This window comes from Dermacentor variabilis, unplaced genomic scaffold (assembly GCF_050947875.1).
Source record: "Dermacentor variabilis isolate Ectoservices unplaced genomic scaffold, ASM5094787v1 scaffold_12, whole genome shotgun sequence".
Classification (NCBI taxonomy): Eukaryota; Metazoa; Arthropoda; class Arachnida; order Ixodida; family Ixodidae; genus Dermacentor; species Dermacentor variabilis.
Window position 1 is genome coordinate 37,993,662 of NW_027460280.1, and position 22,956 is coordinate 38,016,617.

Sequence of the window (22,956 nt, forward strand, 5' to 3'; positions counted from 1 at the left end):
AAATATCTTAAGGGGGCCCAGAAACACTTTTTGAGCTAAGTAAGAACATGTCGGCAATCTGTTAATGACTCCTATGAACATGTTAGCCAAATATTGCACTGCATGCAGCATAGAATTTACAACCTTGTGTCAAAGGCAGTGAAAAATTGGTTCCTTTTGCTTCTCAAGTAGCGTCATCAAATGTAGCTAAACCCACAACAATTAATTCTTGGGCAGCGCACATAAAAACGAAACACGAGAAAGAATACAGGACGAGCGCTAGTTTGGCTGATTTGATTTCATGAACTATTGGCTGATTTTGTGATCGCGAGAACATTCTCAGCAATACTTATTGCTACCCGCCGTGGTTGCTCAGTGGCTATGGTGTTGGGCTGCTGAGCACGAGGTCGCGGGATCGTATCCCGGCCACGGCGGCCACATTTCGATGGGGGCGAAATGCGAAAACACCCGTGTGCTTAGAATTAGGTGCACGTTAAAGAACCCCAGGTGGTCAAAATTTCCGGAGTCCTCCACTACGGCGTGCCTCATAATCAGAAAGTGGTTTTGGCACGTAAAACCCCAAATATTATTAATACTTATTGCTCATTTGAGGTAAATGGGTATATATGTATTCGATCTCAAAAAGACAGAAAAACCATTTCATCTTAGCACTCCTGGTCTAAACTTGACAGTTGCACGTTGCTGTGTCTGCTGCGCATGACTTCTGAGATGAAAAGCATTACATAGATACTGCGGCTGCCATAGGCTGCTGCCACAAACCATCTCGTGTTTAACATTTCGGTGTGGCCAGTGGCACATTGCTCCCTTGTACCCCCTTGCCATCTTCCCTGTGTAGCTTCTAGTGCGCTAGTGGAAATGAGAAAGCCACTGATCAGTCCGATAACTATGTCCAACTTTGCTTGTGCTTGATGAATTTGAAAAAACATTTGTGGCAGGAGATTCACGAGGCAATGTAATGTTCATGTGAGCACCCGAGTTCATATTAGGTTCAAAAGTGACGGCTAGATGCATAAAAGACTTTACATGAACCAAATAGGTATTATCCAGACTTATTTGGAAATTGTCATAATCTGCTATTTTTTTGTTAGAATGAAAGCTTGCACACTTTTGTTTACTTTAATAGTGAGCTGATTGCTCTTAAACCGTCTTTGAACATTAACTCCTTATTTGTAGCAGCCTGTAATTCATCCAGTTAAGATATGCAACCTAAGAGGGCTTATCAGCTGCCGAGCTAAAAACACACCCCCTCATATGTGCAATTGGTAACGAAGCCGAAGCAATGGAAATCTCAGATCGGATACTAAGATTGTAAATGAAGGTGTCTTCAGCAATATGGTGTGCCACTGCGTTGCGTGAATGCTAATCGCAAGAATGTCTACAGTCACCATGAGATGGGTTATACTGGAATTTTTCTTTAGAATTCCTGGAAGGTTGCAGCAACCTCAGGGCAATGCTAGGCAGTGCTTTGTTGCAAATCCAAATGCCAGAATCTCAGAAGCCATCCAAAATGTGCTTTCTCAGAATTTTGTTTCAGTATTGGACAGCACTCAAAAAGTGCTTACGTGTTCATTTATACTCTCAATCGTGCTCACCCTCTTAACTGTTTTACTACCACATGCAAGCCATACTTGTATGTAACCAATTAGTATATCAAATAATTGTACCTGGGTCACAAGGGCAGTTTTAGTGTCACTTTAAGTAAGTGCACTTCGCCATTAGTGTCATTCACAGGCTGTCAGATTGAAAATTTTGGCGACACCTAATGTAGAGTGCACTTCCCAGCAAGTTAAATTGGCGAACTCAATTCGCTGCGATGAAGTGTGGTCTCAATAGCAGTGCTTTAGAAATAAATTTAAAAAAAAAATACTTAATGCAAAACCTAAATTTATTCTAAATGCTGTTTTTAACTATAGTACACTATTGTTTTGCAGACATTGCTTAAAATAGCTAATACATGTTGTACCCACTAATTCACTCATTTCCATCAATTCCAAAAGGCTCTTTTCTTTCTTGCGGAGCAGCGTGCCACCAAAGTGACTTAGGGCGGTGAAGTGCACTTGTTCAAAGGAACACTAAATTTGCCCATGTGACCTGAGTCCTGGGTGTTACCCAGGACTCGGGGTCCTGACCTGGGTGTTACCTGTAATAAATTACTGTTTCTTGTAGCTTTTGTAATTCATTGATTACTATTTTTGGTAAGTAATGCTCACTGTAATTCAATTACGTTATTCAGTAACCAATTAGAAGTTACAGGCAACGCAGCTTTGAGCACTTTTGAGCACTAAATCTGGAATTTTTCCCACTTCACTTAAAAGGGCTAAGGTTATTCCTGGACATGAAAAAGGTGATAAAATGGAGGTCTTTAACTATCGTCCTGTTTCTGTTCTCTCATCGATTAGTAAATTTGTTGAGAAGTTATTTTGTAAGTGCCTAAATATTTACTTAACCCTTTCGCTGTCGGATCTTTCTGGCCGTGACGCGCACCCCCAGTGTCGGCTCGGTTTCAGGGAACGAGCATAACAGGGAATGAACATAGCAATTTATTTTTGATTATGATTGGTAGACAAATAACATAGTCAATGCAATATGCACATTTCAGTGCTCTGCAGATGTTGTTAGTAAACATCATCATCATCATCATCAGCCTGACTATAACATCCATTCAACGTCCGAATCTGACGATGCGGAACTCATCTCTTCCTCGTGTGCGACGCTGTCCAAGTCCAAATTCGGGCTCGGCTCGCATTCTGAATTGGAAGAGCCACCGCTCCAAAGAGCAGACGAAGGTCCCGCGCGCGCAGCCATCCGAAAGTAACCGCGCACAGGGAGGATGCGCTTTTACTCGCCCGCACAACGGAGAGAAATAGGAGGTTGTGTGATCAAGAAGCCAGAGGGGGATGAAAAAAGGCTAAGACAAAGTTCGAAGGGCTTTACGTTTACTGCTGCAAGTCGGAAGCGAGGGTGCGGCGAGAGAGCGAAAGCAGCAATCGAGTCACCCTTTTCGGAGAGGCAACGGCACGTGCGCCTGAACTTGACGCGCTTAGCAGACACACCAACAGAAGAAAAATAAAAACCTTCAAACTAGCGAAGATGGCAGAAGAACCCTTGAACCCATAACCACACGCGCGCGACGCATGATCCAGAGACGCGGAGCCACCGCGCCACTCAGCAAAGAGAAAGTGGGGAGTGGCAGTCGCACCGCACTCTTCAGTACATGGATTAACACATGTCGGGGCGAAAATACGAACTTGTAGAAAGAGTCAACAGATGCCGTGGCCAGTTTAGGAGCGCCAGCTTTGCGCTCAGGCGCGAAATTTTGAACGCACGGTAGAGAACGTACCGGTACGTCAGTGACACTGTGGGGGGGGGGAAACGCAATGACGTACCGGTACGGCCGTGACAGCGAAAGGGTTAAAAAATGTAATTTCTTGTAGTCTTCTCAATTTCGTTTTCACACTGGCAGTTCGACTAACTTAGCTTTAATATCCCTAACCGACTACATTCGTCACTCGATTGATACGGGTAACTTTGTTGGTTCGGTATTTTTGGCTTTCGCTAAAGCTTCTGGTACAATTAATCATAACATACTTTTTATTAAGCTAACCCTGGGAATTACTGGTCCAGTACTAAAACTCGTAAAAAGTTACCTGCATGATAGAGAAGTTTTTTCTTGAGCTGCTCATTCTGATACTAAAGTTATTAACTAAGGTGTACCACAAGGCTCCATATTAGGTCCCTTACTATTCTCCATTTATATTAATGATTTACCCACGTGTCTTAAATCTGCACATTGTGTACTATACGCAGATGATACTACTATCTCGTTGCATGACAAATCTTTAACAACCTTAATCCTTAAACTAAACAATGAACTTGAACATATTGTTGCATGGTGTTCTTCCAATCATTTAATTTTCAAGCCTACCAACACTCAATTCATGATTTTTCGATCTAGCCAAAAAATACTACCTGGCTCGCCTGAGATAACTCTAGATGGTCATCACATTCTCGTCTCCGACTGTGTATCATTTTTGAGCATCAAATTAGATTCTAACCTAAAGTTTCCTCAACATGTTGCCTTCATTAAGCAAAAGTGTACTTTCGGTACTAGAGCATTAATCAAATCAAGAGCATATTTCTCCACAGATGCATTATTAGCAACATACTTTGCTTTCATTCAGTCACATTAATTACAGCATTGTTTCCTTGGGAAACACATATCACTGTCGTATCTCGTCTGTTCAGCAGTTACAAAACCAAGCAATACACATTATCACCAACAGCGGGTTTTTCACGAGTGCTGCTCTGTTACTTCGTGAAAATAACATCCTTGTAACGAATTTGTTCAACTATCATCTAATGATTGTTTTATAAATTACTTACTTAAACAGCTTACAGTTTACAGTATACAGCTTTCATACGAGTTCATTGGTTCCAGGTACCTCATCAGTAATAATAATACGAGGTTTGCATTCCAACTATGAAAAAATGACATCATTCGCTGCTATAAAACTGGAATTGTATACCCAACACCATTAAATTTTTGTCCTTCACCCTTAATCTTTTTTACATGTATAAATAAGTTTACATCATTCATTACACTACATTTGCCATTTGTATGTACTGACAGCTTTTTATGCTTTATAGTCTTGTATACTAACAATTGTTTTCGCTCATTTATTTTTTCTGTGTTGTATTTTTTGCGATAGTGTTTTTCTTTTACTTAGCTTGCTCATTTTTCATACGTCTCTCCATTGTTATTATTAACCGAGGGTCCCATTGCAGTGTTTGACTTTGGGACCCTTGTCTGTATATTGTCTTTTACCCATTAATTGTATTTAAAGAATAATAAACTGAAACTGAAATTTCGCAGGAACCACTGCACAACGCCCATGGTTGTGCCACGCAGCAGTCTCGTGGATGTGCATGTTGAAACTGGCAAACCCGGTCTTTCAATATTTGTTTGCCCATCTTAACACTCCACCAGGTGGTGGCCGACGAATTGAGCCGGCGCTGCTATGGCTTGATAGCAATGGCCACTTTGGATGTTGATGCCAGGAAATCGTCTGTGGATCATGATTTTTTTCCAACATTTTATTTGCTATATCAAGAGCACCTTCTTCAAGCCCAAGCAACTACACTCTTAAACAAAATTACACCCTTTGGGACATATCTTGCCACACAATAATCGTCATCTGTCTTGTCCGCACTTCCTTTCTTTAACGCTGTGAGCCGGTACTTCCAAGTCAAGAACGGCATGTGCATTATCAGCATGACGGAGCATTCGCGACAGAAAAGTAGCAAGCCCAGCGCTTTCGAGAAAGGAAACGCAAGCAAGACAGATGACAATTATTGTTGTGTGGCAAGGTACGACCCAAAGGGTGTACATTTGTTTAAGATTGTATGAAGTGCTGTGCTTTTAGAGAACCGAGGCGCAAAAATCAGGTATTAGGTAACCACAACCTTGTGCGCAAGGTGTTTGTACTTTACAGCACCACCTTTCCCTCTAGCGCACCCATCTTGCAAGTTCAGTGTCGCTGCTAATGTCCTTAAGCAAAAACGCAGATAGTTGACTGACAAAAATTTTGAAAATATTGAATTTTGATTAATGGACCGCAGAGCTTCCTTGAAAAGGCAGCCATCATCTAATCTGTGCTACATTGCAAAGAATGTAAGTGCAAACCATTGCTAAAAGAAACAGGTGCTGTCAAGCACAAAGAGAGGGTATGAAGGGAGATTGCTGAAATTTTCTTTATTCATAAGTCCACTCACATGTGCGTGGCGAGGCCATCAGTGAGTCTGCACGAACTAGAAATTGATTATTTAACCACTAATCTTTAAGGTGCGACACGTGTTTATGCCAGGGTATATATTTTGCGTGTTTTTCTAAGTAAACCTTGTTGCTAGTCTGTGCTCATCTGTGTTTTCTGTCTTGTCCCTTTTCATTCACGCCATTCTTCTTTGAGTTAAAAAGCAAGATGTGAAACGCTGCAGAAGGCTTACTGAAAGAACCAGGGCAACTTGTTTTATTTACTATATTTGTTGGGAGGAAAGTAACATAGGAGCAATCTATTACATTTCAGTAATTGCTCAACCACTTTTGTAAAGAAGCAATTAGTTACTCTAATGAAATACATTTTTTAATGAAGTAATTGTAACCGTTCACTTCTTTCTGTAATGTGTACAAGTCTGATGCAAGCCATGGTGCCAATGCAGAGCCATTCATATGTCAAATTTTTTTTCTTCCTTTTTTTGCTTACAAGAGATGATTTTGCAAATTTTGCTTTGCCAGCATTCAAAAAGAGTGCTAATGGACTTTAATTTGTGTTTCTTGTCAGTGCGGTACAATCCGGTGACAGCAACGAACCTTCTAACTTCAGGCCAATCTCACTTATCAGCACACCTTGTAAAATATTGGAACATATTATCTTCAAACACATCTCTATATTTCTCGAGCAAGAACATATATTAATACCTCAACAACGCGACTTTAGAAATGGCCTCTCAACGATCACACAACTAACCGAAGTGGTGCACGACCTTGCACTCAACCTAAACAACCGAAGGCAGACAGGCATGATCCTCCTCGACTTCAGTAAAGCATTTGATTGTGTAAGCCATATAAAATTAGTTGCAAAACTAGAGGCTACAATCGGGGATGGTCAAATTACTGCATGGATAAAAAACTTCTTACTTCTTATCGCATCGAACACAGTACATTATTGTAGATAGCACCCCTTCCAGGTCTGTAGCTGTCACCTCCGGTGTTCCCCAAGGGTCAGTATTGGACCCATTTTTTTTAAATCTTTATTAACGACATTGCTGCTAACATTGAATGTGACATTAAGCTCGTCGCAGATGATCGTATTATTTATAAAGAAATTGTCAGTTATGCCGACCACTTATTATTAAACAGAGTGTTAGATACGGGACCGTTTCCTGAGCCTACTTCGAGTTTCCCAGACCACATCGAATTGCACCACAGCTAATTAAGGAGCGCAGAAGCACGGATACCACATTCCTGAGACGCGGCACGTGCAAACAAGTTGGCGGCCCCCACTTCGTGTGCCACCGGTGGAGCTATTCACTGCTTGACTCTTCCCGAAAGTGAAGCGAGAGCCTGTACTGTTGCCGGTAAAGTGAGTCCCGAAGCAAGACTGCTGTAATGCACCATGAAAACCTGGCGGCGGCGCCCCCCCCATCCCCCTATTGTGATGGCGCATTGCAAGTCGGCAAGGCAAGACCACAGGGGGACCAAGCAACGACTCTCTTTGCCGGGTGTGACTCCATCGCACGGGTGCCTACCATTGGCCGAAAATGACGACACCCGAGCGGGCTCGCCGATTGGCCGAAAATGGCGTCACCTGAGCGGGCTCTCCCATTGGCCGAACGTGACGTGTCTTCGAGACACCGAAGGGCTTAAAAGGCACAGACCGGGAGCAAGAGAGCATTCCTAGAGCATTCCTTGATTCATTTCTTCTTTCGAGCTTCTTGCCGCGGGCCGCAGCGTCCGAGTTTCTGCCGGTCCGTAATGACTTTAAGACTATTAATTGACTCTAACTGTAAATAATGTAAATAAACCTCCCAAGTTTTCATCTCGAAGTCCTCCTCAACTCTTACAACTGGTGGCTAGCGGTGGGATCGCCTCCAAATGCAACAACTAGTGGCAGCGCTACGGATCAACCTTCGTCGAGAGAAATCCTGAGGAACCCGGAACAGCGAAAAAGAGCCTTCGTCCAAAGGAGTCGCGAGGAACTGGGAAGAGCGAAGAAGAGAGAGCCTTCGTCGAAAGAGGTCCTATGAAACTGGGAGTAGCGAAGAAGAGCGAGCCTTCGACCCAGGGGGTCCTGAGGAACCGGGAACAGCGGGCCAATGAACCAGGTGGCAGGGCGCTGCAACCGTAAGTGAACGCTTGGTTTTTTTCCTTTTGATTCGCCAGACTCAAATGTTGTGTGTTCATTTTGATAGTTCTGGGAATCGGGAATTTGTTGCATTGTGTGTTTGCACAAATTAATTAAGGAAAACAGTTCTAACCACCAGTCGGGGCAGCTGCCATGGATCTTAGAAGGTTGACGAGGTTAGACTTGTTGTTGGTGTGCGACGATTTTGGAGTTGAGGCGGACGAACGGATGAAAACGCCAGCTATCATAAAGGCGATTAAAGATAGTGGCAATGATGATAAAAGCATTGAGCTTGCTTGGGAGGTGATACAAGAACCACGGAAGCGTGACCGTTGTGAACGTGAGCGTCGTGAACGTAAGAGCGAGTGTAAGCGTCAAGAACGCGAGAATGAATGGAAGCGTGAGCTTCAAGAACTTACTCTTAGGTGTGAGCGTCAAGAACGTCAGCGTGAACGTCAAGAATGTGAGTATCAAGAACGTAAGCATGAGCAAAAGTACGAGAGAGAGAGAAGGCAGCATTGCTAAAAGAGCTACAATATTTCGAGCAGTTAAAGGCACAGAGACAACGGCTGTCTGAAAATTTTGTAGGCAGTACAGAGCACAAGAATGAGCAAGTGTCTAGCGGATTTTCACCAAAATCCGACGAGAAGAGTAGTGCCTGTGAGATTGGCTGCACATTCATAGGTGAAGGGAAAAGGCTAGCTGCTAACAATGCTTTAGTGGCAACAGAGGCCGTTAAAGGCCGCAGTGAGAGCAACGAGGTGCTGTGCCAACAGATGACTGTAGAGACAGCTAGGCCAGCTGCGAACAAATTGGCACAGTTACCACGTGTGTGCGTCGCTTGTAATGTTAGCGAGGTTGCTAGTGAAGAAAAGGGTACTGTTGACCCGACAGACGCGAGCACCCATGTCAGGTCAGATCTGCGTGCCGAAGTGAAGTGCCAGCTGGACTATGCAGTTGAGGGTAGTTCTCAGGATTGCGAGCTACATAGCTCAAGAGAAGACCAATGCATTGTTCAGGAATCGGTGCAGCTCTCCGCCAGTCTAGGTAGCCTAGATAGGGATGATTCAGTTATTAATCATTCGGACTGTGCACGTGAGACAGCGATCGATACCGAAGGGCTGTGTGCTGATGCACAGCGTGAGCTGGGCAATGCAGTAGAGGGCAGTTCGCAAGAGTGCGGGTTGCATAGCTCGAGTAAAGCCTGCTGCACTGTTCAAGAGTCGGTTGAGCTGTCCGCCAGTCGAGGCAGAGAGAGTGTTGATTTAAATGAAAATCAATCAGACTGTGCGGGTAAGAGACCGATCCGGGCCAACGAGATGTGTGACGGCCAGCACGAGGTGCAAGAGAGCGACATGAAAGAGAATTCACAGAAAAATCGCCGCAGAAAGAAGCGCGCTAAAGATAGGAATGCGGTGACTAATGTAGCGCCGCCAAAGACGGCGAGAGACCCAAAAGGGCAGGGCGTGAGGAAAAGAAAGGTGCGGTCGTCACTGACGACATGTGCGCATCAAGCACGTTCGAGCCACCGGTCAAAAGGAGACCGAGAAGCATGTTCTGCACGGACGCGGACAAAGGGCACGGGGCAGTTAAATTCCTGGTCGTTCCGTCATTCTTTTCGAAGCTCAGCGTGTAGTACAAAGAAGCGCAAGGTGGCAAGACGAGACCAGGTTGGGAGTAGCGACGCGGTCAATCGAGTTAGTGAGGAAAGAGGGGCGCCAGGATGCAAATTGGCAGGAGACTGTAACGTCTTGGGGGAGCTGATAGTGAGTCAGCCCTTTTGTTGTTCCTCGGTAGCCAGAGTAGCTTTCAAACCGTGACCACCTCGAGTATGGCTCAAATAGTATGAGTCAGTTGTAAACATTTGAGACGGGAGGCCCAGAGCTTCCATAGAAGTGAAATGTGGTGTTTCTTTTTTTTTTTTTTAGCATTTGAAAATTTCGAGATTTGAGACAGTTTCTTTCAATATGTAAAGTATGAGCTTTCTTTATGTTTTGTTTGAGAAGCCCCGAGATTTGAAAGATGTGTTTTAGGTAAACCTTTAGTTTCGCGAGGTGTTAATTAATGAGTAGATAGGCTTTCTTTTTTTTTTTTTTTTTGTGTGTGTGTGTGTGTGTGTGTGTGTGTGTGTGTGTGTGTGTGTGTGTGTGTGTGTGTGTGTGTGTGTGTGAGAGTAACCTTAGTGTCAAGGTTATCGTTGAGTGGCCTATCGTAACGCGCGTGTGTATTAGTTAACCTTCTTTTTTATGCGTTTTTTTATTTTCTAAGGTTAACCGCATAGGTTTTCAGTGAGTGCATGATTTGCACTGAGAAGCGTTCGTAGGTCCATTAGCGCGTGTCCTGTGTGGACGGAAGGAAGCAGATTTACGACTGGGTTGCTCGTGTGTGTTGAGGGCACCCATATTCTGACTTCTCTAATAAGCATGCATGAAACGAGTTATTAGGAGACGCATCATTTTAAGGTTTCTGCAGATTGTGTAAGCCCCGGAAGTTTAATTGCTCGCGTAAGTTACGTGTCCTGTAGGGACTAAAGGAAGAAACGTGAGTAAGCGTAATAAAAAGTTTGCCTACGACGAAAGTACACGTTCTGATTAGTGACCACAAGGCTAGCGCGCTTGTGATTACGTACTTGTGAAGATGGCCAGTCTGTTCAGTGGCACCTATACATGCGATAAATACACCACTGCGTTAGGGTTGGAAACATGCTGTTCGAGTAGTTAGGCCACTTAAGTTATGTTCGGCTGTTTTCATTGTTTGCAATGGCAACGACCCATTGTTTTGCTACAACAATGACACTCTGGTCTTGTCGGCATTCGGGGAGAAATGGATAGCGGTTTGGAAAGGTGGTCAAAACTGCTTTGTCAAAATTGGGGAAATAAAAGATCAGGGTTCATTTTGACTCAGTAATAGCCTGGCGAGTCAGGGGTGAAGAGCCTGCGCTTACACATGGTGCAGCGCTGTGTTGTTTTGTTTGTTTGACGTATGTTCTCCAGGGCCCAGGATCCCAAAGTTCGTCAAACGAGGCTCGACACCAGTGCCCTGCAGGTTCTTTCAGCATTCCTCATGGCCAGCGAATTGAGTTCACCGGCCATTCCAAACTTCCGGGGTGAGGACGAGCTGTTAGATACGGGACCGTTTCCTGAGCCCACTTGAAGTTCCCCAGACCACATCGAATCGCACCACAGCTAATTAAGGAGCGCAGAAGCACGGATACCACATTCCTGAGGCGCGGCACGTGCAAACAAGTTGGCGGCCCCCACTTCGTGTGCCGCCGGTGGAGCTATTCACTGTTTGACTCTTCCCGAAAGTGAAGCGAGAGCCTGGCACTGTTGCGGGTAAAGTGGGTCCCGAAGCAAGACAGCTGTAATGCACCTTGAAAACCTGGCAGCGTCGCCCCCCCATCCGCCTATTGTGACGGCGCATTGCAAGTCAGCAAGGCAAGACCGCAGGGGGGCCAAGCAACGACTCTCTTCGCCGGGTGTGACTCCATCGCACGGGCGCCTACCATTGGCCGAAAATGGCATCACCTGAGCGGGCTCTCCCATTGGCCGAATGTGACGTGTCTTCGAGACACCGAAGGGCTTAAAAGACGCAGACCGGGAGCAAGAGAGCATTCCTAGAGCATTCCTTGATTAATCTCTTTCGAGCTTCTTGCCGCGGGTCACAGCGTCAGAGTTGCTGCCGGCCCATAATGACTTTAAAGGGAAGCTGAAACGGTTTTGAATTTCCATGAATTGCTGGGATAATTTACGGTTCCGAAATTTTTTTCTTCGTTTTGTTAATATAAGGGGCGGAAATCGCTTTCTAAATCACCCCCGCGGACATGCCCCCATCGCTTCCCAGAGCGCCGGGTGAGGTGGTTGCCAGAGGAGAGAACCGGCGAGAGTGAAGTCATTCGCGGCGACCGAGCTGCCGGACCGGCGTGCTGGCATGTGCTGGCATGCCTCTTTCCGCCCTGCGCTTTACTGAATGACGCTACGAGAGATCTGCCGCCACCGCCGCCCACGTTTGTTTTCTTTTGCGATTTTCGTAAACCGTTCTTTCCTTCTGTGCTGCGTGAGTGCCTACAGCCAAGGGCGCCCAACATGCCCTCGTTCTGTGCAGCATTCGGCTGCGCGAACACAGGCGAGCGAGACGATGTGGTGTTTCACAGGTTCCCGAAGGACAAGAAGCTTGCAGTGCAGTGAATCCGTGCGGTGAGGAGAGATAAGTTCGTGCCGACGAAATCAACTGTGCTGTGCTCGGACCATTTCCGTGATAGCTGGATAGCCTTACGACAAATGCGGAAACGCATTGTTGCTAGCGTTGCTATACTCCGTTTCATACATCAGGTGCAACGCTGTGGAGGCTTGAGATACTTCTTGCAGTGGCTGCGTTCGCACTTAGAGAAGTTCGGCGTTTCTTGACCCGATTTTTTAGAAAATTTTCCATATATAAGCTCAGTTCCGAACGAAAAAAAAAAAAAGAATTTATCCATAGAAACAATCCGTGTACTTATACGGCTTCTAACACGTTCTTTTAAATCAATTTTCTTTTCGGCATTCTTTAATTGCAGCCCGTCGCGGCAGCTTCATGTGCATACTCGCGCGAGCAAATGCCGCTGGCACGCTGCAAAGCATAGACGGAGACGCGCGCAGTAATAAATTTTGGTTACCGGACTTTGTGCATAGCTTCCACAGCGTTGCACCTGAGGTATGAAATGGAGTATAGGCTTGCCTAGTGACATTCGACGTACAGTTGCAGTTATCGTGTTTACCACACGGCGGTGCTAAAACTGCCTAATATCTTTATGTCAACACTAGCATGGAGCACGCCTACCGATTCTTGATCGAGCCACAATCGCAAAGTCGTCGAGCCATGGTATGAATATTGCACATATAATACCTCTGGCCATCTCTGGGTGTGTATGATAAGCAACTTCCATGACTGTACCTTGCAGCACTGCATGTGCGCGCTTTTAAACGCGGCAGTTATGTTCGCGATCGTGTATCAACACTCAAAAAACCACGGGACTTTAGACAAGCAGCAGCAAGGTGCTTGACATCGCGGAATTGCACCCGTGTTTACAATCTAATGAGAAGTTAGTGCTTCGGCATTCTTCCAGCAGCAAGTTCCCAGTGACCCTCTAGCGCATTTTTTCTCCCGTCATTGGAACGTGCAGCTACATGAAAAAAAAAAAAAAAAACATACGTACCAGCTAAGATTTCCAACGCGCGAGAAGGTGCACACATCGCTCTCGCTGTTAGCACACTCAACATCGCCGTTGCCGCCGTTGCCGCCATCATTTTCCGTATTGGCTGTCGGTTCGAACATGTACGGCTAAAATAGAAGCTGTCCGAGACAGCGAGAATGTTCCATAATGCTTACAACTCTGCTATGAAGCCAGAACAGGACAGCGTGCTACGCTCTGAAACGGCGGCGCCGACCGGCGATTGCCGCGAATTATGTCACAGCGGCCCCGACCAATCACGGGCAACAGCGGCATTCGCACGATGCCCTGAGGCGCTGGTGCGCGTTTTCATGAAAAAACAGCCGCTTGCGTTTGTTTCCGCCCTTTTTGAACCAGATATTCGTGTTCAGGGGACTCAAAACTGTAGAATGCCACGGAGAACTCATTTTTTTCGAAAAGTGTTTCAGCTTCCCTTTAAGACTGTTAATTGACTGTCCCTGTAAGTAATGTAAATAAACCTCCCAAGTTTTTCATCCCGACGTCCTCCGCAACTCTTACAAAAGCACTCGATTTGGTGTCCAATTGATGTAAAGGATGGCAAATGTCAATTAACACCACTAAATCTGTATGCACGTCCTTTACAACAAAAAAGAAGCCTTTGGAATTTTCTTACGCTCTCGATGGCACTTGCTTGAATAAAGTAAATAACCACAAATACCTAGGTTTGACATTCTCTTCCGACCTTTCATGGAACTTACATATTGATAGTATTACCTCAGTCGCATTACGCAAACTGTTTTTTTCTTAGACGATGTTTACGCCTTGCACCGAAGCACACCAGACTAAGCATATACAACTTTTGTTCGCCCCATATTAGAATACGCTAACATCATCTGATTTCCGCGCACATCAACTAACATATCAAAACTAGAAAAGGTGCAAAGAAAAGCTGTGAGGTTCATTTTTAATAAATACAGGCCCTATGACTACCCTACAAAACTCTTAGCTGATGCAGGTCTTAAAACACCATCTGTTAGGTCCAGACAAGCCCGCTTGAAATTCATCTACCTACTAATGTACGGCAGTTATAAAATAGACCGAGCTAAGTACATTACTTTGTCTACATCACGTCTATTATGAAAAAAGCACCCATTTACATTAAACCAGTACAGAGTTCGCAGTGACACATTCAAGTTCTCACTTTTCCCACGTGCGATCAAAGAATGGAATTTCCTCCACTCAGACATAGTTTCCTCTTCGTCACTTTCATCGTTCATCAACCTACTAGAGACATCAAACACAGAAGACTCCACTTAACACATCCACATATCTTAACTGTAACACTTATTTCTGCGCGTGGAGTTTCTGCATTTCAAGCCCCAAACTGGCCACTTCTGCACGGTTATCTGTTAGCTGTGTAACTTCTCTAATCTTACATGGATCATTTGTTTGCTATTTTTAATATAAATTCTAGTAATACTATATTTGTTACTGAGCGGTATTGTTATGCCAATCAAGCATATTGTATTTAACGTCGTCATTGGTGATTTCTGCAGTAGTTCAGGAAGCTTTTTCTCTTTTTTTTCTTTTACTGTACCATGTAGCATGACCTGTTTGTTTCTTTTTGTAAAACTGTCTAATACAATGCCCACCTGCTTTGGTCTCACTGAGACTGGCAGTATCGCAAATGAATAAATATACTTGAAATACTCTGATGGTTCCGCATCTCATGTTCGGCCAAGCATATAGCCTGGTGACAGAATAAATTTTTATGTTAAGAGCAAGACAGTGTAGCATACATTCTCCAAAACATGCACTTCAGTATAATTTGCAACTGATGTATTAAAATGATGTGTTTGCCACACATTGAGGATGGATTCTAGAATTATCACCATCTAGTACACTTTTGCATTTATGATGCGTTTGTTCTTTAGCCAACACAATCTTGCTAAGTGGTGCTCTCTTTGTGATACCTGCAGGACTTGTGCACGCCACAAGGCTATGTTCCAATGCGCCACAAAGACCATGAGGCTGACCTGCGACTGTATCGTGGTATGGCCAAAACGGAAGGCTCATCTGGCAAGTCTCGCAGTGGCCTGCAGATTCGCTCCCTAAAGAACTTCTAGGCACTCAGGCCATTACTTGTACTCTTGGTTGGATGCAGTCATACTTTACTCTGCCAGAGGACACCTGCAGCCAAAAGCCAGCCTCTTGAGGCCTAAGCACAGTTGCGAAGCTGTTCATGTGTATGACAATTAAGGATCATAATTTGGACTGCCATCTCCTCTGCCTTTGGTGATACTGTGTTCTATTACAATGGGCATTTTTATTGAGCGGTTTCTGGAAGCATGCTTGTTTTGGCTGTCACTTGTTTTAGTTTATCATGCCCCTGTCATTTGATGTCATAGAAGTTATTCTTGCATATGGGCAGAGTCACTTGCTAGCATAGGTCAAAGCGGTACAGAAATGTTTTAGCATTGTCTACATTCACAAAAAAGGCATTGTGCATTTTGCTTTTATGGTTTGCTGCTCAGGGGTTACGCATGTATTTATTGCTTCACGAATATTATCTCGAACTGTAAGCTCATTTGGTGGGTTGTTCTTAAGGCTTAGGATACTTTGCTCGATTTTACTGGCTTCAATGCATGACACTGGCAATTGCTTTAAGTCCTTAAGTCAGCCGTCACCCTTATTGCCATCGATATTATGACGTTGGAAAATAAGATGGGTTTTCAGAAAATTCACGGTGAATAGATTGAAAGCGCATGTACGTATGCACAAATTATTTTGTGTATTAATAAAAAGCTACACTGACTGTGATGTTTTTATCATTGGCACTTTTGGCATTGGCAAAGTCCAGACCTCAAGATACTTTTGCCCAAATCTGCCTTCATTTAATTTTGTTATTTCTGTTTGCTAAGTGCCTGTTTCTGTCCCCATAAGTTCTTTTTGTATTCCAGGAAGCACACTCAAGGAGACTGAGCACAACTTCCAAATTAGGCGATCCATCCATAAAGAATCAGGTGTATCTTGGAGTTGCAGAAGGTTACACGCCTGCCCACAGAACTATTCAGAATGTGGTTGTCACATTATAACTGAATCTCATCCTTGCCCAAGTATGCAGCCAGAAATTTAAGACTTGCTCTATGCAAGCCTGTGTAAGGTCTATGCTGTCCCCCTCCTATACTGGTCGCATGTTGCACTGAACTACTCCATGCTCTAGTAGAAACATTTCAGTTCAGGCCTAGCTTCAAAACAAAAATGACAGCTTGAACGATGCAGCTAGAATTATTGAAGATGAAAACCAGCACACACTGATTTCTCAATACAGTCATAGTGCAGGGCACGGTGCTGAGTCATCATCTATCACTGCCGCTTGACTCGCAGTGTAGCTGCATGCCGATTCAAGCTTATGTGCTTTTCACCACTCCTTCACATTACTGAACAAGTTCTTACAGCTCTTCACTGGCTCATAATACAGTTAAACGTCAACATAACGAAGTCAGTAAAATTGGCTATTTGCTTTGTTATATTGAAATTTCGTTATATTAAAATTCTACCATTTAACACAATAGCATTAAGGGCCCCGTGTCGCAGAAAATCTGGTGTCTGTGTTGGCTGAGTCGTCCGTGAGCGAAAATTTCCGCATATGTTTTGGTAGATGTATGTGCCACATCTTGCTTTATGACATGCGGTATATGTGGGTTATATTGCCACACCATTCTATCGCTAAAGTTGCTCATACCCTGTCTTACATTCTTGACAGAGTTATTCCTTGGAATTATGAGAATGACAGCTGACAAACAAATGTTACAAAACAAAGCACAGACAGAGCATGCCTTTTAAGTTAAATATTCTCAGACTCATATATTAAAAGTGTAAAACAATAACAGAAACCTGAAAATTATATAATTTTTTTGGCACAGCTGTGCCCAACCTCTGGGATCAGCCCACATGCTTCTACCAGAATCCCGCCTTTGTGCATAGCGTTCACCGCCAGTGTTTCCTGGCAAACATTACGTTTGCATAAGCTGCAGTTGCCGGGAAGCGTGAAAAGCAGTCAGGGATGTTTGAATGCTATCGCGTTCCACTCTTAAAGGCTTAAGCGTCCTCCCAAGTTTTTATGCAAATAAGTACAGTCACCGATGAATTTTTCTTGCGCAGAAGGGGCGATAAAATTTTCTGAGTTATCAGACAATTGGGAAAAGCAAATTTGAATGTGAAGCAAATTCATTTTGTTGAATTTGGAAGTCTGCGATGACAAATAGTTTCATGTCATGTCGACGATATCTTCACATTAGTGGTACGAAAGAAAGCCAGCCACGCTTTCAGATCCCCTCTACCACCACAGCTGATAGTGTTGCCTACAGGGGGGCTACACTATCATGAAATGTGGCAAAAATGGGGAGTGAATGCTTCGTCTGTTTGTCTGCCTCTCGCTTCAATGCGTACTCAAGATTACGCAATTTCCAGTACTAAAGGCTTCGAAAGACAGCGCACATGATGGCGCACCATCTCTGCATGCCCGCTCTTTGCACACGCAGCAGATTGCATCTAAAACAGGCTGCGCAAGCTGCATATGCACTCAGCTACACTGACAGCCATGCACAGCCATGGCCACGCTAGAAAAGAAGACTTTTACAAACCTATCCACCCGCTCCCCTCTCGCACACTTGATCGCCTTACTGCGAACCTTGTACCTGCTCTGCTACTTACCTTTTCCCTTTCTCACGTGGAAAGACTGCGCTCATCGAACCACCATCTTTCTAGGCATAGTACTCGCACGCTGTCACACACACCCAAAGCATACAGCACAAGGCATGCGATAGGATTGTATCGCACTTGAACTTTATACGCTGCTCCGCTATGCACACGACATGAGAGGTGCATTTGCAAGCACCCACTTGTAATTAGCCATTTGACCATCTGCTTCCGTGAAAGCTTCCATTTATTGTCTCTGTATTCCTTTGCGGTGGCAGTGAAATTTCGTTGTACTGTGTGAAATTGTGTATAAACGTATTGTTAGATTTAGCTTCTAAATACATGGTGCTCTATGGACAAGAAGTTATAAAAAGTTAAATACTTCGGTATATCGAGAATTTTGTTATATTGAAGTTCGTTATTGAGATTTAACTCTATTTGTTTTAGGGCATAAGCTGTATTTGAAATGTGATAGAGCGGCTTCAGAAACACCCAATAAGGTTCTTTGCGTGATGTTATTGTTTACATGGGCAATTGAAGAAAGCCTGAGAACTATATATATATTTTTAAATTTGCTGTGTGTGGATGGCAATGCTCTCAATTGGGCTTTGAAAGAACAAAAATCCCACATGCGTATTGTGAAAGCAAAAAAGCGATTGGCCACGGCATCCAGCGTACATTAGCACCATTGTTGTGAAAGTAGAAATCTGCAACAATACTAAATAATGAGCAATAGGTTGACGCTGAACACAGAATAAAACACACTTGTCAGCTTACAGTGGGCACGCAGGCTTTGTTCTTTTGAAAGATGATTGAGAGTGCTGCAATGAAAACATGCAAACGCATAGTGGCGTCAATATTTTTGCATATATTGGAGCTTTTTCTAGAGCCCAGCAAAGATAACATAAGTGTCGTGCAAACAACTTTCTTGGGTGTTTCTGTGAGCACTGTACAACTTCTCAAAACCGACTGTGGTGACATAGTGCTTTGGCGTTGTGCTGCTAAGCTCAAAGGCAAGGGATCAAATCCTGGTCACGACAGCTGCATTTCGATGGGGGCGAAGTGCAAAAGTGCCTATGTACAGTGCATTGGGTGCATGTTGAAGAACCCCAGGTGGCCAAACTTGATTCAGAATCCCCCACTACAGTGTGCCTCGTAATCGTATCGTGGTTTTGGCACATGAAACCCTAGAATTTAATTTTCAACTTATAAAATACGATGTATGACCTAAAAGAAATATTTAAACCTTTTCACAATTAAACTTAACCAATTATGCAAGTTACTCACTTTTAGCTTGGGACAACTAGAACAATAAGCTGTTGGTCTCATTTGTCTAAGGACCCGCCGTGGTTGCTTAGTGGCTCTGGTGTTGAGCTGCTAAGCACGAGATCGCGAGATTGAATCCCCAGCTACGGTGGCCGCATTTCAATAGGGGCGAAATGCGAAAACACCTGTGCACTTGGATTTAGGTGCACATTAAAGAGCCCCAGGTGGTACAAATTTACAGAGTCCCCCAGTACGCCGTGCCTCATGATCAAATCATGGTTTTGGCATGTAAAACCCCATAATCTAATGTATCAATCATTCGTCTAAGGTATATTGCTCTATTTTTAGTTTGGTTCAATATATGTGAAACACCTTGTATATGTATACAACATATACATACCTGCCAACTTTAACGATTTTATTGTAAAATGCCAGATTTTTAGAGGTTGCTTACAACTGCTGCATTGAAGCTAACATTCACGTCCTATTAATAGCAAAACTGATATCAATAGAATGTAAATATAGTCAAGCAATTATCAGAGCCTGACTTTTCAGACCCGCTCAGTTATTCGGACCTGTTGGCAGCAATGCCATTAGTAAAATGGGGCCGGTGAAACTTCGGCAGCCAATACATGAATATTTTATGAACACATATCATGAACATTCCTGTTTTTCTATCACTCACATTATTTTTCAGATTATATAGAGCAGCGTGCCTTTTCACAGTATCTCTACAAAACATTCGGCCATTTTTTTTTAATAAACAGTGTATGAATGTTTTGCATAGAAACAATTTTCTGAATATTTCCCAAAATTTTCGTATTTTTGGCGTAGATGGTAATATTCCCTAATTTTAAAGGAGCCTGGAAACACGTTTTGACTATTGTATAAGAAAATGTTACCGGTCTGTTGTCGAGGCTGCTGTGAACATGTGAGCCAAATATTACTGCACTGCATGCAACAGGGAATTTTCAATCATGTCAAAAACGGCAAAAAATCTCTAGCTCTCACTTCCGCAATGCCATCATACAGTCATCGAAAGCAGCTGGACCCACCAACGCTATTGGCTTTCATGATCACAAGCGCATTCTCAGTAATACATAATTGCTAATTTTGATTAAATCAATGAAAAATATACAGTGGGCTTCCATTAATTTGACCCTGGTTAATTCAATTTTTCAGTTAATTTGATCCCGACCAAAGGTTCTGGCCGATGCCCATACATTTCTGTGGGCCCAAATTTCCATTATTTCGATCTCAAAATTGTCTTTCACCGAATAATTCAAACTTGTCAGCTTCGCCACAATACATCTGTGTTGTGCGGCGAAAAATACTGCGGTGGAAAGTGGTCACTGAACATAGTACACGTTTCTTAATTATACAGGCGCACACGTAATCTCCATTCACTGGCAGCCATTATTGCGGCGAACCTAATAGTATTGTGGCGAGGCTAACTGTAAAGGCAAATACTGCCAAATGAATCAATGGCGTGTGTTGCCATTTTTGTTCTCCCTTGGGTTTGATTTGATCAGTTTCATTGGTCCCATCAGGATAAAATTAGCGGAAGTGAACTGTACATAAGTCTTCATTCTCAAAGAGACAGAAAGATCATTTCATCTTTGCACTGCGCATAGCTGCGTCAGCTGCATGTGGCCTCCAAGATGGTAGCGGCTTGCTGCGAAGCGTAGCCTCCTTTATTAATGAAGCCATTCTATGATTAGTTAGGTGTTTCAGGGCCGCTTTAAGGTTGATATACATCAACATATACAACCAAAATGTTAAGTAAAAGCCTTAAAAGCTTCCATTAGTTATCACAATGCCATACAAGTTCTTGCAGGAAGTTGCTTTTCTACATTAATTCAGACCAGTTCAGTGATGAGTTTGCCATTATTTGCAAGTAATTTAGAAGTGTTTGTAGGACCTTACCAAGAAATTATGGGGCCCTGTTTATAATGTGACGAGTGAATTCTTTTAGTGACCTACAACAAATGCATTTGCTTCACTCTCTTGCACAGACTTGACAATGGAAATTTTTCAGTGTACAAAATCTTGCCGTAACGTACCACGGATGTGCCCACCCCACTTTCACTGAAAATTGGGTTAATCTAGATATGGGCGCTTGTCCAGTCAAAGCATAAGAGTTTCTCACTATAACACCTAGAGGGTAATCTGGCGCCACCGTCTATGGGAGTTTCTTAAGGGGGCACCGTGCCGTCATGGGAATGACGGTATATGTGTCTGCGAGGCTCGTGTTGGCTGGTGTTTAAGAGGCTTCGTCTAAAACGTGGATATGGCTACAAAAATAACGCGTTCTCAAAGTAAAATCTTAATGAAATGTTTCCATTCACGCATATTACATCTTTACTCACCCGCACTGCATCACCAAGCGAATAAAAGCAAGAACAGACGACCAACTGTTTCAGAGCGAGCGCGAACCTTGTCGTCTGTCCTCCAACTTTAGCGGCCCGCTGATATTTTTTAGGTAACGTATAGTTGTACACGCAATAACAAGTTTTCATAGTTAAACAAGACATGTTTTCGCGTAATAATAAAGCTAAAACAGCTTTTTCCGCGCTGTTTTAGTAGGAAATGAATCATTGTGACAGACTGAACGGTACTTGCCAGGCGCGTCTTCAAGGTGTCCTGTCTCTCCGAGAACGATGTCAATCCGAAGTCACAATATACCGGCATTCCCATGCACACCACAGCGCAGCAGCGCCAGATTTCCCTCTAGGTAATAGTGAGAAACTCTATGAGTCAAAGCAGTAAAAACCAAGATGGTGGCCAACAAAAAAACTACCTTCCTGGCGATGGTGTAGGAGTGCATCGTGCAGCTAGCGAATATCCCTGTCGTCACCCCAAGCTGTCTCATAGCGACCGCAGTGGGGTGGATACTTCAGCTGATGCTGGCGCTTTAGAGGGGCTGGGCACTAAACGTATAATTTTCAGAATTAAGTTTTGGAAATCTTAATACTGGGTGCTTATGCATGATTGAGCCCTTCTCCGGTATTTTACGGTAATTGTATTGGTGCCAATGTCTACATATTTACGTCGAAAACTTGCAAAACTTCTGCATGCATCTGCATGCCTTACTAGCCATTTCAGTGTTTTGTGGGTAGAGGTTTACTCATGAAAAATCTCGTAAAGGTTGACACCGCTTCTTGTTAATGCCAAATATATCCATTCCTTTAAGAAACAAAAAAATAAAACCCTTTTTCTTTCTTGCTCTTGTTCAGTATATTCGCTTACATCGCATTGTAGTACACTAAGCAGTCAGTGAAAAATTGTAATTGACAAACTGCACATTTTGTCATAACCCACAGTACCAGAAAAAACAAGCTAAAATTTTTTCAAGTGCATATGAGCAAAGAATTTTTCAACTTTTAATCGGTACGTTTCTCACGCTTCACAGTTGCAGCACGTACCTATATTTTCTTTTCGTAGCTGAACCTTTTGAGCTGCAACAATGCACTGTTGACCACTGCAGTTGAAATAAATATTTGGAGTGTATTTAATGTGGGGTCTCAAGCGTGCTCTTGGGACAAAGGAAGGACAACACACTATTAAAAACAAACGAAAGGGCATTTACTGCGCCTTCTATACACTAATGCCAGCTAGCCGAATTACAACTAATAGAACATGCTGACGAATTGAGGAAGTTGACTCTCCACACAAGGATATCGAGCGAGTAATGTTCGCCCCTGCCAGACACCAACACCTAATTCGTTAGCGCACCAGTCGTGCAAACAGAGGCATTTTCGAGCAACCATGTTCGTTCACCCTGGTGTCCTGCTCCAAAATTTTTCGCAAGACAGTCCCACGAAGCATGTCTTAAAGCATGCAGCCATCCATGTATAATGTCGGCCCCATGCCAAAGAGGAGGGAGCTAGTTCCCCATCATCAGGTGGCATCAGCAGC

The 22,956-nt window shown here is 43.6% G+C and overlaps 1 protein-coding gene across 4 annotated transcripts in view; it reads left to right on the plus strand.

Moving 5' to 3' along the window:
- Nucleotides 1–15,886, plus strand: part of LOC142565909 (M-phase inducer phosphatase 1-B-like) — a gene marked incomplete in the record, with an annotated part of 181,791 nt that extends 165,905 nt beyond the window's left edge. For all 4 annotated transcript variants that reach the window (XM_075676502.1, XM_075676501.1, XM_075676503.1 and 1 more), the window contains 1 exon segment: nucleotides 15,051–15,886. In XM_075676502.1, coding sequence (XP_075532617.1) covers nucleotides 15,051–15,197 — 147 coding nt within the window.
- Nucleotides 15,887–22,956: the final 7,070 nt, after the last annotated feature.